General features: G+C 45.5%; 2 protein-coding genes and 1 long non-coding RNA gene across 8 annotated transcripts in view; all 3 read right to left on the reverse strand.

Moving 5' to 3' along the window:
- RUFY3 (RUN and FYVE domain containing 3) overlaps window positions 1–10,931 on the reverse strand; it is a 50,693-nt gene extending 39,762 nt beyond the window's left edge. For 2 of the 6 annotated variants that reach the window (XM_079990847.1, XM_079990852.1), the window contains exon 1: window positions 633–1,402. In XM_079990847.1, the coding sequence (XP_079846973.1) occupies window positions 633–810 (178 nt within the window). In that variant the 5' untranslated portion in view covers window positions 811–1,402. Of the gene's footprint in view, window positions 1–632; window positions 1,405–10,322 lie in introns of those variants that run through there. The other 4 variants (XM_079990846.1, XM_079990848.1, XM_079990850.1 and 1 more) reach the window with 4 other exon arrangements.
- Window positions 1,727–4,620, reverse strand: LOC307224480. The gene is made up of 3 exons (XR_013842567.1): window positions 3,861–4,620; window positions 2,330–3,321; window positions 1,727–1,953 (listed from the first exon to the last, which is right to left on the reverse strand). It is a non-coding gene; the product is annotated as an uncharacterized lncRNA (long non-coding RNA).
- A 4,587-nt stretch (window positions 10,932–15,518) lies between the features above and the next one.
- UTP3 (UTP3 small subunit processome component) lies at window positions 15,519–17,340 on the reverse strand. Its single transcript, XM_079990960.1, has one exon. The coding sequence runs from the start codon at window positions 17,072–17,074 to the stop codon at window positions 15,599–15,601; it is 1,476 nt and encodes a 491-aa protein (XP_079847086.1). The 5' UTR covers window positions 17,075–17,340; the 3' UTR covers window positions 15,519–15,598.
- Between the last annotated feature and the right edge of the window lie 492 nt (window positions 17,341–17,832).

Consider the following 17,832-nt stretch of genomic DNA (forward strand, 5'->3'; position numbering starts at 1 on the left):
CATCTAAATTGCCCTTCTTACAAAATAGTCTGCCATGAGGTATCATTTTTAATTCCCAAATAAACTGTATTTTCTGCCTATGTCATCCAGACTTTAGAACACTATAAACGACATTAAGTCCATGTAAATATACTTTGTGATTTTTGAAAGAGTCACCTGCTACAATCTCTAGCTTTGAAAGTACGCAGGAGTTTCCCAACCTCATAAATATTCTAAATTCAGCTCCATTTATAAAACAAAAGCTTTTTCAAAAGCAATATTTAAAGAAGAAAACACAGATCAAAATGCTACTATTGAAACATCAAGGTTTCTTTATTTGAAGTGTTGCGCATAAATACACAACTTCACCTCACAGAGATATATCTTGGTTGCTAGGGGTGGGGTCTAAGAAAAACAAAGCAAATGAGCACAGGAGTTGTTTAGGATGCAGGTGAGTCATCTTAAAAGTCCAGCAGCTGTTTTGGAAATCTGTATCAAATTAGGTTATACTGCAATGAAGCAATTACAATATGTCAAGCTTCCCATATTCCTACATAAAGTTATGGGGTGGTGAAGACCAGCACCCTCCTTCCCAGCCTCTTTAACCCAAAACAAGACCTGCAGGCCTCCCTACATAGAAAACGCAACCATACCTTCATGGGTAGGTTCAGGGTCGGGCGTAAGAGAGATGTCATCCAGCTCTCGCAAACAGAGCCATTCTCCATCCATGGACACTCGGAATTTGCAAAGATAGATGGTCTCCATGGCAGCTTGTGTGATCTTGTCTGTGGTGGGGGTTGGCATATCGCTTTGAGGCGTCAGAGCAGACATGATGACTCAGCTGGTACAACAATAAAATAAAATATATAGGCTAAAGGGGGGGAAGGCTTTCTGATAATGGGGGGGGGAATACCTTGCTAAGTCAAAAAAGAGCTGCTGAAAAATCACGCAGCTGCACAAGTCTGAGAAAGGCAAGGCACAGTGCAAAGGGAAGAAAAGATGCCTCTTCTCCTCTGTGGTCTCTTCCTCTGTTTTCTTCTGCAAGACACACTCTTTTCTTCAATTTTACTATAAGCAGCGTACTGGTAAATGACCACAGCAAATTTGGCCTTCAGAGGGTAGGAGAAGCTCCGTTTACTATTTGCTAAAGATGCTTAAAAAAAAAAAATCCAAAATGGTAAAATGCATTGAAGAAAACACATCCAGAATTGCAGAAATCGACGAGGCTCTCTTGCTCTCTCACCCCTCCAGACAAGCCAAGATACAGAGTGATAATAGGATTGGTTGTGCGCAGTAAGCAGGGTGTTGACCAAAATGGCTGACTAATGAACTGAACTGAAAATTCAGACTCATGTGACCAGCTTGTACTGAACGTAGAGCAGGCAATTCCCAGGATGCTTTATAGATGCTGCTGCTGCTGCTGATGCAGGAAAAGCAATGAAGCTGATCTTGCTCTCAGCATCCACAGCCTCTTTTCAGACTGTGCTAGTCAATCTGCGATCACAGACATAACACAATGCATGCTTTTCTCCTCAGCCTGCCTCACGGTACAAAGAGATGTAAAACATGCCCATTAGCAGTCAAAAGTAAGAATCGTATACAGTAGTTGGGGTCACGGAACTGCAACAAAAATTAAGCACAAGCTGAGTATTAGCAAATACGTTAAATGTTGTAACTTCTTAGAAAGTGTGTCAGTTTCCAATAAGAACATTAATGTTCTTATTAATGAAGATAATAAGAAGAACAAAGATGACAATATATTTTATCAGCTTTGGATTTAACCACTCTCCTGCTAGCCATAGGCAATGAAGAATTGCATGGGGGGGGAGAGGACTGGTGGAAAAGTACAGAGCACTGCATCCCTCTTCTGCATGAAGCATAGAGATCAAGCAGGCTGCCAGGGGACAGAAGTTCCCTTTTCCACATCCAGCATCGAAATGCAGATGGCTGCTGGAGCATTACTTATTTACAAAGCTGTATTATATTGATAGGGACGCAGGTGGCGCTGTGGGTTAAAGCCTCAGCGCCTAGGACTTGCTGATCGAAAGGTCGGCGGTTCGAATCCCTGCGGTGGGGTGCGCTCCCGCTGCTCGGTCCCAGCGCCTGCCAACCTAGCAGTTCGAAAGCACCTCCGGGTGCAAGTAGATAAATAGGGACCGCTTACCAGTGGGAAGGTAAACGGCGTTTCTGTGTGCGGCTCTGGCTCGCCAGAGCAGTGATGTCACGCTGGCCACGTGACCCGGAAGTGTCTCCGGACAGCGCTGGCCCCTGGCCTCTTGAGTGAGATGGGCGCACAACCCCAGAGTCTGTCAAGACTGGCCCGTACGGGCAGGGGTACCTTTACCTTTACCTTTATTATATTGATAAGGTCTGGTAAATACACCAGAAGAATTGCAAGGTCAACGCATGCCCAAAATCTCTATAGAAGATCATAGTCACCATTCAGCAAAGCTATCTTTCCAATCTGTAACCCAATATGTACAGGTTTCTAATTTATTCGTTAACCTCACAATTTCTCACCAGACTGATAAGAGGGACACTTTTTCAGTTCTTGGACACAGGCCCCATCTGTTTTACTTATGGCTATCATTTGATGCCTAGACATAAGTGTATCTTTAAACCTAGTGCTATTGAGAAAGCTTGAGACATGAGTCCAAGAGGGAATTACTATTGGGTGGATATCTAATGACCAAAACGTACTCCATACTGAGAAGAATATGAAGTTACATCCATATGTTACAGGAAAGCAGTACTGTATCGATCATGTCTCTGCCCTGGCTCTTGTTTAAAAACTTCATTAAGAATTTGCTGTAAAGAGTGAATAAAGGAACCATATACTTATCAGATAAAAAAAAACCTGGGGAGAATTGTGCACATTCTAAAACCATAAATGAACTTTCAGATGGCTCTAAATGTAAGAGTTGCTCTGCCAAAAAACCAAAATGCACAAAGGACAAATATTTAAAACTGTGCATAAAATTCTATACACAAGCAACAGATAAAGGATATATGACAGTAGAAAGTCTAAGACCCATAAACCAAGTTTGAATAAGGCAATACCATTCAATTTTGCATTAAAACAATTATTACAGTAAAACTGTCCCACTCCTATTGCAGGAGAAATGTTATATTCACAGAACTGTGCCAAAATACTGCATAGATTGAAATTGCCACATTAAGAGTAGTGTGAATGCAAACTCTCAGATGGATACAATTTCAAAGGACACAGCACTATCATGAGGTTGCTGACCAAATTATGGCTAACATATCAAAGAAAGTACATACAGAAACACAGTGGCCATCTGTGCATGCTTTGCTACTGTCACAGTCTGAAAGCTTGCTCTAACATACTTGTAGCAGTACATACAATGCTATAATAAAGGTAAAGGTACCCCTGCCCGTACGGGCCAGTCGTGTCCGACTCTAGGGTTGTGCGCCCATCTCACTTAAGAGGCCGGGGGCCAGCACTGTCCGGAGACACTTCCGGGTCATGTGGCCAGCGTGACGAAGCTGCTCTGGCAAGCCGGCACCAGCGCAGCACACGGAAACGCCATTTACCTTCCCACTATAAAGCGGTACCTATTTATCTACTTGCACTTAAGGGTGGTTTCGAACTGCTAGGTGGGCAGGAGCTGGGACCGAAAGACGGGAGCTCACCCCGCCGCGGGGATTCGAACCGCCAACCATGCGATCAACAAGCCCTAGGCACTGAGGTTTTACCAGTGGCGTAGCGTGGGTTGTCAGCACCCGGGGCAAGGTAAGTAATTTGCGCCCCCTAACCCGTGGATTTGCGCCCCCTAACCCTACCCCTAACCCCCAGATGTTGCGCCCGGTGCGGCCGGCCCCCCCTGCACCCCCCACGCTACACCACTGGGTTTTACCCACAGCGCCACCCGCGTCCCTTATACAATGCTATAGAAAGTGCCAATCAGCTCCTTGGGAAATTGGAAGCCACATTAAATTAGAAGCCCGGAAGGTTATTCCCTACATCAAGAGAGAAGCAACTGAGAATAGGAGACATTTATAGAAATCAAAATTAAATCAAACAGGGTAAGAATCTCTTCCATTTTAGGAATAGCATACACACAAAATCACTGTTTTCCAGCATGAGTTACTTGAACTGGAAGATAAACTGAAAATAGTCCTCGTGGATACATTACAAGAATAGGAACTGATCGGGAGGTAAGCCTTGAGATAAGCAGACTCTTAGAGACAAGCATATGTAATCTGTCCTGCATTTATACTACTAGAAAAGAAAAGAAATTATCTTCCACACTGCTCAGAGTAAAAGGGCTGGTTGGAACTTACAGAAGCACCCATGAGGCTCACAACTAGGCAAAAAACTCACAAAGAAGTGTCATTTGTGATAACAAGTGCCTTTATGTGGGGGAAACACACCTAACAGCTACCACTTGTACAACCGTAACAGCTCTTTTTGGAACCAAAATAAACATGCACTTCCCAGCACCCATATGTATAGCCCCAGCAGAGGGATGCCAGTGTTCACCTCAGACTGAGCACTGCCTAGCCGCAACCATAGCAGGGGCTCTCATGTACTACCAAGGTGTCTGCAAAGAGGCTGTCTAATCATAAAAGCAGTCTGAAATGTCTTCACTAAAAATTAAAAAAAATTGTCAGCAATGATGGTAAAAGAGCCTTTAATACCACACACTGCTATAAGTTGATATGGGTGCTTGAATTTCCTGTGTGTTCAACCCATGCTATACCCAAGTCAAAAATATAACTTTTTACTGCATTGCTAAATGTCAACTTCAAGACAAGTGCAGCACCCATCATCAGCCACACAGGTACAACATAGCAACTGATGACACTGAATAAGCCAATGGAAGAGAAGGGTAAACTTTGAGCTGATAACTCAACCATACCATGCACTCAATGATTTTATGATTCCAGAAACACCAACAGGGGAAAAAACATTGACAGTATGGTCTTGTAGGCAAATTATAAGGCTGTGTACACATTCATGTTTACTCTGCATCAAGTGCACTCTCACTGCTGGTTTGGGAAGTGGTATACACACATTAGCCATACCTAATCTGCTGTTCCTTATGAAATATTGAGTTTTGATTCAATCCCACCACCCCCCGCCAAAACTGCTTCAATATGAACTGAGAAAAAAAACTTCTAAGTCTGTAATGCATACGCAACTTTGGAGTCACTGTGAAGATACAAAAAAATTATTTGCAGGATTTTGCATGCTGTGGGTTAAACCACAGAGCCTAGGACTTGCCGATCAGAAGGTCAGCGGTTCGAATCCCCGTGACAGGGTGAGCTCCCGTTGTTCGCTCCCTGCTCCTGCCAACCTAGCAGTTCGAAAGCACATCAAAGGGCAAGTAGATAAATAGGTACCGCTCTGGCGGGAAGGTAAACGGCGTTTCTGTGCGCTGCTCTGGTTCACCAGAAGCAGCTTGCCATACTGGCCACATGACCCGGAAGCTGTATGCCGGCTCCCTTGGCCAATAAAGCGAGATGAGCGCCGCAACCCCAAAGTCGGCCACGACTGGACCTAATGGTCAGGGGTCCCTTTACCTTTACCTTACCTAAACAAACTATTTGAAAGTTGTTGAATCTTGCTTCAAGGTACAGTGGCGCCCCGCAAGACGAATGCCTCGCACGACGAAAAACCCGCTAGACGAAAGGGTTTTCCGTTTTGGAGGCGCTTCGCAAAACAAATTTCCCTATGGGCTTGCTTCGCAAGACAAAATGTCTTGCGAGTTTTTCCAACTTTTTTTTCCTCCCCCCCCCCCTTTTTCTAAGCCGCTAAGCCGCTTATCTGCTTATCCGCTGATAAGCTGCTAAAAGCCACTAAACCGCTAATAGCGCTAATCCGCTAAGCCGTCAATGGGCTTGCTTCGCAAGACAAAAAAACCGCTAGACGAAGAGAATCGCAGAACGGATTCTTTTCGTCTTGCGAGGCACCACTGTATATGAGGTAGGATTGGGCTGTGGACCTAATTTATATACAGGTTTGGGAATACAGAGAAAACCTGAACTGGTTTTATTTTGAAGCTGTTATGAGGCCTTGAGTTGGAGGCTAGAGCCAAGAGCACAGTGGAAAGATTTCCTTTGTTATCCCAGAAAACAGAATGCCTCCTATCATCTTTTTCCGCACAAGTTATTGCAAACAGTTGTTGTACTGGTTTTAGTGGTCTTCCTAATGAGACGACAGTACTGGGAGATCAAAAATGTGATGTGTATAAACTGATTGTGGTTTATATTATTATTTAGACTTTGTAGTAATTTGCTTTTAAAGCTCAGGTATATATACGTGTAGCTTTGGATCAGCACATTCAAAGTAAACCTGACTGTTCCTGAAGACACATTTCTTTGCCCTGGCCTTTGGCATCTGAATCTGTGTTCTAGGGTCCATACGAACGGTTTTTAACACTGAATTTTAAATTGTTGTAACCAACTCTGGGACCAGTTGGTGAAGGGCAGGTAATAAACATTATTATTATTATTATTATTATTATTATTATTATTATTACAACAACAACAACAGCATGAATATGCAAACACTAAGGGTGTTTTATGCAGTGCAACATTGTTCCCTTATTATCCAACACAGATGGATAATTTTGTGACAGATTTTTAAAAAGTATTTAAAAACAGAAGATGGTAGGTGATCATGGAACGAAAGGCAATCATCAAAGGGCGGTAAAAGTACCTCAAAAGAACCCCAATTCACATTATCCCTGTGCTATTCCTAGCAGAAAGGGAAATCACATAAATGCTACCAGGTCTAGGACTACTACTGCCTCTCTCTATTGCCTCAGCCAGAGAAAATAAGCTCTCTGCCAGAGTTTCCTCCTCTGCTTAAAAAAATCCACAAATGCCTAACTCACAAAGGTTTGGTTCATTAGCCTGACACGTCACTGACTCTTCAGTAATTTCTAAACAATCCAGTGTATATCACACCAGGCAGGTTAAACTGGTACCTCGGCATCACAGTCAAACATTCTTCTTCAACACTGGGATCACTGATAATTATTTGGTCTGCTTTCAGGCTCACTTCAAAGAGCAGGTGCTCACATTTAAAGGTTTACATGGCTTAGGGCCTAGGTCTTCTCTTGTATCTATTAAAAATGCGGTGTTGACAATGTGTCACTGATGTGAATTGTGTATTAGTTCATGTGTTTCAAAAATAAATAAATAGTAAGTGCTGCTGCATTGGGGGTGGGGGTGGCGACTAGCTATTCTGCTTTTGTGTTGTGTTGTGTTGTGTTGTGTTGTACTTTTGTACTGTTTTATTGTTGTTAGATGCCCTGAGCCTGGCTTCGGCTGGGATATAAATAAAATTTATTACTATTATATTATTTTGTGCCTGTAACCCAGGTTCCTGGAGCCATTTGCCTCCTAGCTTTTCTACCTCTGTTTATAACACTGATGTGCCCTCATGCTGGAATCTACATCTGAGGCAGTTCTCCACATGTCCCCACCATTGGAAGCAGGCAGGTGGCAAACAGGGAAAGCCTGCCTGCCCTTTTGGTGTTGGTATCCAACCTGTGAAATGCCCTCCCAACATTTCATGGACTGGTACCACATGGCAAAGAACTTCCTATTTCTCCAGGTGAACATTGCAAACTTTTAACATTTACCAGTAAGCGGCTATGAGTTTTTTACTGATTGGAGCTTACATCATGTGCTGTGCTATTATTTTGTATTTTTTGGTTGTATTTTACACAAGTGTCAGAGCTGCCTCCAGGTCCCAGCTCACAGAGGACCAACGCTAGGCTGTAGTTACGTACAAAAGTCTTTATTGAGGTTCAGTTTCCATTTTAAAACCGCAGCGTGCAGCTCTACGTCTCGACCTTAGACCGGCGAAGTCCCGTCTGAGTCTCCTCCCCTTCCACACCAGTTTAAGACTCTCGCCTTGCTCCACCTCTTCCTAAGTTCCTTTCTCCTCTGGGCCCTCCTGCCCGCTAGGGTTTCATCCTTCCTGGACTCCTCTGACGCTGACCCTGACGATTCTTGCCCCTCCTTCCGGCGGGCTTTAGGACCTGGTTCCCTATCCGGGCTACCTTCTGTGCCGCTCGCCTGTACCTTTGAACTTGGCGCGCGCGCCCAGCCTGCAACTTTCCTCTTGACCGTTAACTCGCTCTCCGATGGAGGCGTGGTCAACCCTGACTCATCTTCTCTCGCTGGTGGTGCATATGTGGGCTCTGACACCTGGGACTCCTCCCCCCCACTACGCTCTGGTGGGGAAGCTGGTCCTGATTTCCAACTGCTGCTCTGGGAGTCCCCGCTGGCCCCTTGCTTCTGGGGTGTCCCCCTTGGGTCGCCCCTTGCCCTGCCCATCGGCGCCCCCTTCTGTGAATCTTCCGATTCGCTGGAGAGGCTCATGGAATCTATCGGGCTGCTGTCATATTCTCCTACGCTGCCCTCGGATTGCTCCCCCTCGCTCTCCATCTCCTCTCCTCCCTGCGCTCCCGCTGAGTCCCTGACAACAAGTAAGCAATTATGAGAATGATAAACCACGAGGGGACAGGGTATACATTTTTAGGGGGAAAAACAATCTTCGCAGTTCTGTCAATCCATTTTTACACACATTCTAATAGTGCCCCACACGTCCATGCTTTATTCTTATAAACAGCTTTACAACTGCAAGAGTACAACTCAGAAACCTGCAACGTTTTATCTGGGAGACATACCCAAATATCCCTTTCTCTTAAGAGTCACATAACATTTTCCCTTCTTGCATTAGGGAGCCATCAGCACCACAGTGTTGGAAGCCTCTATGTGCGATATAAATCATTATTACAGTAGTAATAATGATGATCAGTTTAATAGACAAAACTCTTGAACACCCAAGGCTGCTAGAATCTTAACACAATGCAGTTACTAACACTTAAATCAATCAGCTTGACTCTTTCATTCGCTCAAAATCTTCTCACCCCAGTGACGCTATTATACCTATTGAAAAGACAAATGGCATTGTGGAAGGAGAAAGAAAGACCTCCTTATCATTTCACCAGAAGTTCCAGAGTTAATTCTTTGTTAAAACAAGCCCTTAGAACAAAATAAAATGAAACGGCAGAAGAAAATCTAATAAAGTCCTCAATTCCAAAGCAAGTCTCATTCAAGACTCAGCAGTTTTTCTAATTCATCCTCATGATTCAAATCACCACGTATCAAAAAGTTAAAGCAATCACCAGTTCGTTGTTCTTTAAATAAATTAATAAAGACACAGAGAATGAAGTTCCCAGCCAATTTGTGTTTAAGTACAAAGCTGATGTTTTCAAATATTGCGGGGTGGGGTGGGATGGTGTAAAGCAGTGATATCCTGAACCTAAAAAGGACCCAAAACTTGGGTCAGTAAGGCTGCAGCCCTAACTGCACTTACCTGAGAGTAAGCCCTGCTAAATCAAAAAGGACCTTACTTCTGAGTAGACAGTAGGACTGCAGCAAGAAACACAGCTGGGAATTAGTGTTTTAACGTCTCAGCCAGAAGAAAATATAATATTGGAGATTAGGGAGAAAGGAATATGAATTGATGGGGGGGGGGCTGAGGAGAGACCAAAAACCACAGCTAGAAAGACAAGGCACACTTTCTGGAGAGCAAGTCTCACACACAGTTGCTTGGGGTGAGGACTGCAGAGGGATCCTAGTTGGGTCTTGCATGTGTGTGTGTTTTTTTCAGAAAAACGTAGACTTGGAAGGGACCCTGAGGGTCATCTAGCCCAACCCCCTGCAATGCTTTTTAGCTTGCATTGATCTCAATAACCCCCAGTGCCTTTTTTCTTTTTTTTAGTCGGATAGACGATTAACAGGCTTGTTTCATAAATAAGGGGGAGGGAGGGTTGCTGGCTTGGTTCGGTTTGCCTTTTGTTCTAGTTTTTAGCATGCGCTTAGTAGTTTCATGCTGTGAGCCGCCCTGATATCTATGGGTGTGGGGCAGCAATAATAATAATAATAATAATAATAGTGATGTTTTTCGCAGGGCTTGGACTGAGCTGGTGATGGTCAGCTGCTGGAATGAATGGGGTGGGTGCTAAATGGTCTGGCTTGCTTTAAAACCCCTAGGACCTTGTTGGTGGGGTGGGGGGGTCGGAGAAGAAGCCCACCCCCCTAAAAAAAAAAAAAAAAAAAAGGAAGGAGGAGGAGGAGGAAAGCGAAGGGAGGAGGTTTCCCCTCCCTGGGACAAGAGTTGCCCGTAACATTACACAACGTTGAGGGGCGGATGACAGCCGAGCACACCATGTGCGGCGGACACCCAGGGCGCGGTTCGGGAAGAGAGAGAGAGAGAGGAGAAACCAGGGCGGCGGCAGCAGCAGCTTCTGCCGGGGGACGGGAAGGGAGGAGCGGCGCTGCCTACTACTCACGGGCGCCGCCGGCTCGGTGCTGCTGCCCGGTCTCGGGCCCGATGTAGCTGAGCAGGACGGGCAAGGGGACCCCACAAGGGCCCGGCGGGGCGGCTCTCCAGGCGCTCTGGGGCTGCAAGCCCGGCGCGGCGGCGCCTCCACGGCCCGGGTAGAGGAGGAAGAAAGGGGGCGAGTCGGGGGGCGCCTCTTCTTCTTCTTCCTCCGTGGCGGCGGCGGAGGCGGCTTTGCCCTCCTCCTCCTCCTCCTCCTCCTCGCGCTCCGCTTCCCCCTCGCCGTCGCCCGCCTCTCTCTTCCCCGCTCCCTCCATGCTCCCTCAGAGGCTGAGGGCGGCGGCGGCGGCTCCCTCTTTTTCTCTCCCTTCTTCTTCCTCCTGGACGGCGGCGAGAGTGAGCGGGCAACTTTTTCCACAGGGCGGGCGAAAGAAAGCGGCGGCGGCGGCGGCGCCTCCTTCTCCCGCCTAGACCAGCCCCCTTCCTAAGCCCTGACTGGGCCCAGGCCGACCGGAGGTTGAGATGGGCCGTCCCGGCCTCGCGTGGAGCTCCGCCCCCGTCTTGCCTGGCTCTTCTTCTCCCCTCACGGCCGCTGTGGGCTCCGCTCTGGCGCTTTCCCGCCGCTTTGTGATGGTGGGAGAGGGGAAGGTTCTTGCCCCTCTCCTTTTCCCTCAGAAGAGGGGCCACTTCGGTAGGGGTCAGCTCTGACCCCTTTACTTTGGGGGGGGGATCCGTTTTGACCCTTTCTGCCTCAGGAGTGGACACAGTTCCTGCCCCCTGGGAAGGGCAACCCCTTTGGGGTCAGTTCGTGCCCTTCCCGCTTCTGAAATATGGCGTGTGTGTGTGCCATTATTGCCCTTTTGAGGCATCTAATCATAAGCCTGCATTTTTATCAAAGCTTATATTTTTTGATCAGGGCTTGTATTTTAAAATGAGCTTAAAGATTTGCAAATGTTTTATGCCAGGCAGAAGAGCAGCCGCCTAAGAACCTTGGCAAAATGTTTTTACTCCTAGACAAGGGGCCCCCCTGATTTATAGCAGAAAACAATTCTCAAAGTCTAAAAAGGGAATTACAGGCTGAGAGCCAAGGTTACACTGACCCTACAAATTAAGGGTGGATAAATAGTAAAATGAGCCATATCTTCTTCCTAAAGTTAAAAAGGTCAAGAGCAGTGAAAAAGCATCTAGCTGGCAGAAAGAGAACATTTTTGGGAAGTCTTTTCTAAAGCTGTTTCTTTCTTAAACTAAGATCCTTTTAAGATTTCTTTTCCTTTTAAAAGGTTATTTATGTATTAAATATATTAGTTTAAATATAATTATGCAAAGGATTTAAGAAATGCTAGATTCTTATTTCATATAGTTGTAAGAGTTGTAACTATCCTGAAATTAAGTCAGCCACCAGCCCGGCCTCCTGCCAGACAGGAGATGCCATCGAGCACTCCTGATATATGGTTGTCAGGCCTTTTGTTTAGAAACCTTCAAATGAAGGAGATCTCTCAATGTTGATGTGAACTCAAAATCCTTGACATATGTTTAAGATAAAAATTCAAGATTAACCATCTGTTTTGGAAGGCAATAGGGCAAGGAGGGCAAGAGGTGAGCTGGTAATTAAGATTCCTTGTTGAGACACATGTAAGATATATTACTACTTATTTGTCATTTATAGATAGAAGAATATATATCTTTTTGTTTCCCATAAAAGGGCAGAAGGAAATGGGTGTATCTTTTGTGATTGGTTCTAGCAAACAGCCAATAGGAATTTCAACCAGGCTGATTGGACAGAGGCAGCCACAGGAGGAGCAAGGGGGCTGGATTAAGGAAATATAAGTGCTGGCCAGAATGGCAGGAGGCCAGGCCAGAGCTTGGTAACCATATACCACTGTGCCTCATATTTATTTGTCTGACAAATAAATTATTATTTTAATTTCTCTATTGCTGTGTTGAATATTTCATTCCAGCTAAGTGTTAACCACAAGCAGGGTGCTACACTTTGACTGGCTGTGTGGGAAGAGACCACTTTGCTTGTCAGTTTTTGCCACTGTGGGGTATATATATATACACACAGACACATACATATGTGTATATATAAATTATTCAATTTTACATTCTTCATTTGAATTCAAACATCCATCAGCATCATCCCCATTCAGTATTCCCTGAATCCTTAGACTTCCCACCACCCCTCCATGGTTTCCATTATCAAACTTTTCCTGCTGCCATCACATAATTTCCCTTATTTTTCTTTAAATAGTCCATTTTTACCTTCGTTTTTAATACATTACAAGTGTTACTCAAATCCTGCCAAAGTTTTTAGTTGTTTACAGTGTTCTCTTAGGTAAATTATAAAGTTTTCCCGTTCCTTCTTAAAGTTCACTGTGGGGTTCATTCTTGCCTGCTTCCTGCCAGGGAATGGACACTTGAGAGCAGTTCCCACCCCGAATCCACCACAGTTGTCAGTTCCTTAAACTAAAATGAACTATATCCCCTCACCCATTTCCCCGCCACACAAAAAACGTAATTTACATGTTACCGTTACCATTTAGGGCTTAAAACCCTTGAGGAAAATGCACTATTTGAGATTATATTCTGGCTGAGCCTTTTTTCATACCAGATGCAATTAGAAAGGAAATTTGTACCACCTGAGCATGTACAGATGTCACACTTTGCGGATTTAATTTGCTTTTGTATGCCTAGTAAGGGCTGGGTGACACATTAACCTTACTTGATTTCTCTCTGCTCTCTTAAAAATACTGCATTTGAGGTGGTAGGTAGTAGATGCCATGCTTTGCCTGCAGGTCCCAGGTTTATTATTAATATTTCTTCTATATCCCACCTTTCCTCCGAGGATCTCAAGGCGGCACAGGACATGGTTTTCTTCCTCCTCATTTTATCCTCACAACAACCCTGATAGGTAGGTTAGGCTGAGAGAGTTGACTGGCCCAAGATCACTCTGTAAGGTTCAATCCTTGGCATTTCCAGGCAGCGCTCAGAAAGGTTCCTGCTTGAAACTCTTAACCAGCCATTGTCAGCCAGTGTAGATACACCAAGCAAGTGGGGCTAAAATGTCAGATTTTGTACAAAGTAGCTTCATACATTATTTTGATGTAAAAAATCTGTAACGGTGTTTGTGATAGCCTATTCACAAGGCCAAATAATCACTTGAAATTGCAGTTATTATTACTCCCAAAAGATCAAAGTATTGTTCCCTTTCCCAACTCTACCCCTTGACTGCTGCCCCCCATCACCCATTTATGGCTAGGCAGAAATACAAACCTATGGTTCCTTAATTAAACACACCTGCTTGGCTTTTACTGCAAGCATATTGAGAAGCCATCGTGAAGCATGGCCTCTCCTCGTAAATGCACACAGAAGAATATGTCTATATTTGCTTACCTCAAATGATCCAGACATGGTCTGTTTGCTAATTTCTGCACAGGGGCACTTTCCCTGTAGAAGATAAAAACTCAAACTACAGCCCGTTTAAAAAGCTTACCCTAATCTTCCATTTCACCACTTTATTCTCTTTACAAAGTGATCTCTCAAACATTACAGAGAATTTACAAACTTTTCAAATAAACACCATGGTTCACTCTTATTTCTGATGCCCGAGCATGAGCATCAAACGAAAGACACCACCCAATAGGCTTGGGGGAATGCTAAAATTTTCAAAAGCGCAGTAATATTTTTGTGGGTGGGAACTAAAGGGGTGTGCAAAAACAGCCTACTGAGGACCAGCCATGATTACTGACCACTGTGCTGTTTGGGGGCACAGGATGTAGAGAGGAAGGTAGACGGAATATCATGAAGCTTTGTGAAGAGAGAATGGCTTTGACTACAGCAGTAAAAAAGCACTATACATTGCAAGTGTTCGTCCCACTTGTCAGTCCTTAAAACCACATCTCAAAATTATGGCTTGCTCTACAAAAAGACTGACCTCTCCCCACCTGCAACGAATATCAGCTTTTCTGCAAAGTAACTTCCAATCACTTAAACTCCCCCCCCCCCAAAAAAACCCCTCACAATTTAAATCACAATGTTGGTACCCACCACTAAAAACAACTCATCACAGCATGTGCCTCTATGCTCCAGGGTTAATATCCCTTTAAAAAAATTAACTACAGTGGTGCCTCGCAAGAAGAAATTAATCCGTTCTGTGAGGCTCTTCGTATAGCGGTTTTTTCGTCTTGCGAAGCAAGCCCATTGGCAGCTTAGCGGATTAGCGCTATTAGCGGTTTAGCGGCTTTTAGCGATCAGCTGTTAAGCGGATTATCAGCGGATCAGCTGATAAGCGGCTTAGGAAAAGGGGGGGGAAAGGGGGAAAAACCTGCAGGAACTCGCAAGACATTTTCGTCTTGCGAAGCAAGCCCATAGGGAAATTTGTTTTGCGAAGAGCCTCCAAAACAGAAAACCCTTTTGTCTAGCGGGTTTTCCGTCTTGCGAGGCGTTCGTCTTGCGGGGCACCACTGTACTTATAGGCATCCTCTCACAGTTCATTTCTGAATGGTTTCTAGTCATTATGTTAAACATACCTGCTAACATTTTAAAATCAATAAGTGGTTGGTTTTGGTCTCACTCAGCCAAGCTACCAATGCACCATATGCTAAGCTGTGGCTTCAAATATTTATACTGTATTAATGTAAAGAACACAGGTAACTTAGAAGGTATAGAAAGTATATAGAAAGTTTTTGTGAGTCTGAATGAAGCAAATTAAATAAAACTTATGCATTAGAAGCTTTACCTGCCAAAGCTCTTATCTTCCACAACATACAGGACCATCTCCACTTTTGCATTGGATCTGATCAGCCTAGCCCTAATTGTATGCTCAAGATAGCTTAATGCAGATTAAATATTCCTCGGATCCCTTAACTAAGGAGAGCCCTATTGGGTCAGGCCAAAGTATCTGTAACTCAATCCTGGGCATATTAACTGAGAATTCCCATTGAGCTCAGTGCAGTTACTGAAAGTCAAAATTGCACAAAATGCAACCTAGCAGGTCAAAAGGTGGTGGAAGGTGAGAGGATTGTTGACCTGCTATGTTCTCAATGCAGTGATTGGAATTTACATTTAAACATAGTGCCTGGTTACTGAGGATGACCACAAAGATGAGCCGCTGGACAAATGAAACAACTGGGAAAGGCAGTTGCCCTGAACTTTGCATTCTATGAACAATGCTGCTTTCTCCATGTTAAAATAAATACATATTGCATTTATTTACCCCAAAATGAACATTTATTGAGCTGACATTCACTGCATTCAGCCAGTAAAAAAAGAATTATACAAAGAGAATCACTTAAGCTTAACACTTTTCTTAACTCCAGCACGAATGCCAGACAGTTCGCCTCCGTATCTTTGTTCTTCTCTTCTGACCTCACGAACCTGCCCCTTTCTACGAATCTTGGCTCGCCTGAATTTCTCACGGTGCTTGACTCGTGGGTTACGATCAATCTTTTTCCTTCTGGGTGTGAGGCCTTTATTCTTGACAATCTGATATGTTGCACCTCTCTTTTGATCTCCTGCTTCCTCTTCCATAATCAGGTCTTCCACACATTCTGTTTCTTCTCGTTTCCTCTTTTTCTTAAGCTTTATCTTTTCTTCCATCTCCTTATAATAATTCAGGGCAGCCTCCTCATCCAAATCTGAATCATCTGTAGGTTCTTCAGTATCATTATCATTAGAAAGCTCACCAACAACTTTAGGTTTGATTTTATTAACAGGCTTTCTAGCAGGCACGATAAGCTTCTTCCTACCTTCCACATCACCTATGTCACTACTATGGAATTCATTAAGGAGCAGACGAATCTCCGGTGACAGTTTTTGGTCCACAATCGCCAAGTCATTTATTAAATTTCTGTAACTTACAAGTCTTTCAATGACGGGGTGACCGTGGACTGGAATCCTTTTGGCTTTCAGCACCAAGTAAAAACTAATGTTGCAGCAATAGTTCAAATAAAGATGGTATTTGGTCTGCAAATACTGGCTGCCCTTTCCCTCTGGGATGACCCCATCTTTTACCATTTGCATGAGAGGCTCCAGTTCATCTCTGAGCTCAGTTAACTTGGCTTCAAAGTCCTGAATCAGCTCCAGCAACTCCGGGGATTCCTTTTTCAACAGCTTCAACTTCTCTTTTTTAGAGAGAGACTGCAAGTCCTTGGCAATTTTCGACCCGGACTCTTTTCGACCTGGCTCCTGGGCTGCTGCAGCGTAGGCCTCTATCAGGTCCAGGCCGTAGTCATCCTCCCCCAGATTCTGCACCAGCCTTTTCTGAATGGCTTGGGCCTCCTCCTCTTCCTCCAGCTCCTCGGCTTCGGCTTCCTCCTGGCTCTGCTTGGCTGCTTTGGAGCGAGCCGCAGCCTTGCCGTAGTCGGTGCCGTAATAGAGCTGTTTCCGCTGGCCCCAGGCGAACTCATGGGGGAGGCCGAGGTCTCCGCTGCCGCCCCGCTGCTCCTCCAGGTCGCTGTCCATATCCAGGGGCTCGCCTTCGCCTCCATCCTCGTCGTCGTCCGTGCCCTCATCTCCTCCATCCTCCTCCGTCTCACTCTCCTCAGAGAGCTCTAGTCCCAGGACCTCCTCCTCGCCATCGTCGTCCTCCTCCTCCTCCTCGCTGCCCAGCGCCGCCAGCACTGCCTCCTCCAGACGCCGCTGGTGGAAATCGTCTGCCTCCTCCGTGAAGATCGGGGCTCCCGGCTCCGGCTCCTCCATTTTTTCCTCCCGCGGCTGCGAGGCCCTCAGGCCCGGGGCTATTCTCCGCCGTGGCTTCCCCATGTTGCCGGCAGCGCGGACGGATCGGCAGTCGGCAAACCAGCGTGCGGTATTGCTGCTGCGCGGCTGCCAACGCACGAGACTACTTCCGGGTCCAAGGTCGGCGCCCCTTGGAAACAGGCTTTCACTTCCGGCTCACAAGAAACTGGGTAAGCCGCCGCCTCCACCTAACTAATTCCCAATTGTCATTTTGTTGTTCAGGAAATAACCGGACGGCCGTAAGCCTCCCGCTTGCGGTCCTTAATCTACGCGTCTCCGGTAGGTTCCGAACTGCTTTCCAGGTGCTTTACTTCCGGCCTGGAGTAAGCGAGTAACTTCTACATCCGGTCGGTTGGCGCCCTGCTTTATACCTTCCGCCTCACTTGTGGACGCTCTGGTTTCCGTAAGGAGCATAGAGAGGTGATGCGCGCCGGAGGCGGGGTGTTCGGCCGATGAAGTGCGCATGCGAGAACCGCAGGGGGACACGTGGCCGACGTAAAGCGTGCGGCGTAATGGACTGCCAAGCGGGTGCATCTCAGCCTTTGCTGCTGCTTCTATTCAATAGAACGAGCATCCACACAGCTCCAAGATACATATTAATCGATGCCAGTTAATAGCAATGCACTGTTCACTCAGCTCGATAGACAGATAGATGTCTATTTATTTCTCCTTAGGAATCTGCTTTATGCTGAATCAGACTTTTGGTCCATCTGGGTTAGTGTTGTCTACACTGACTGGCAGCGGCTTTCTAGGCAGCAGTCTCCCAACTGGAAAAAGGTAAA

This window comes from Podarcis cretensis, assembly GCF_951804945.1.
Source record: "Podarcis cretensis genome assembly, chromosome: 9".
In the NCBI taxonomy this organism is placed as follows: domain Eukaryota; kingdom Metazoa; phylum Chordata; class Lepidosauria; order Squamata; family Lacertidae; genus Podarcis; species Podarcis cretensis.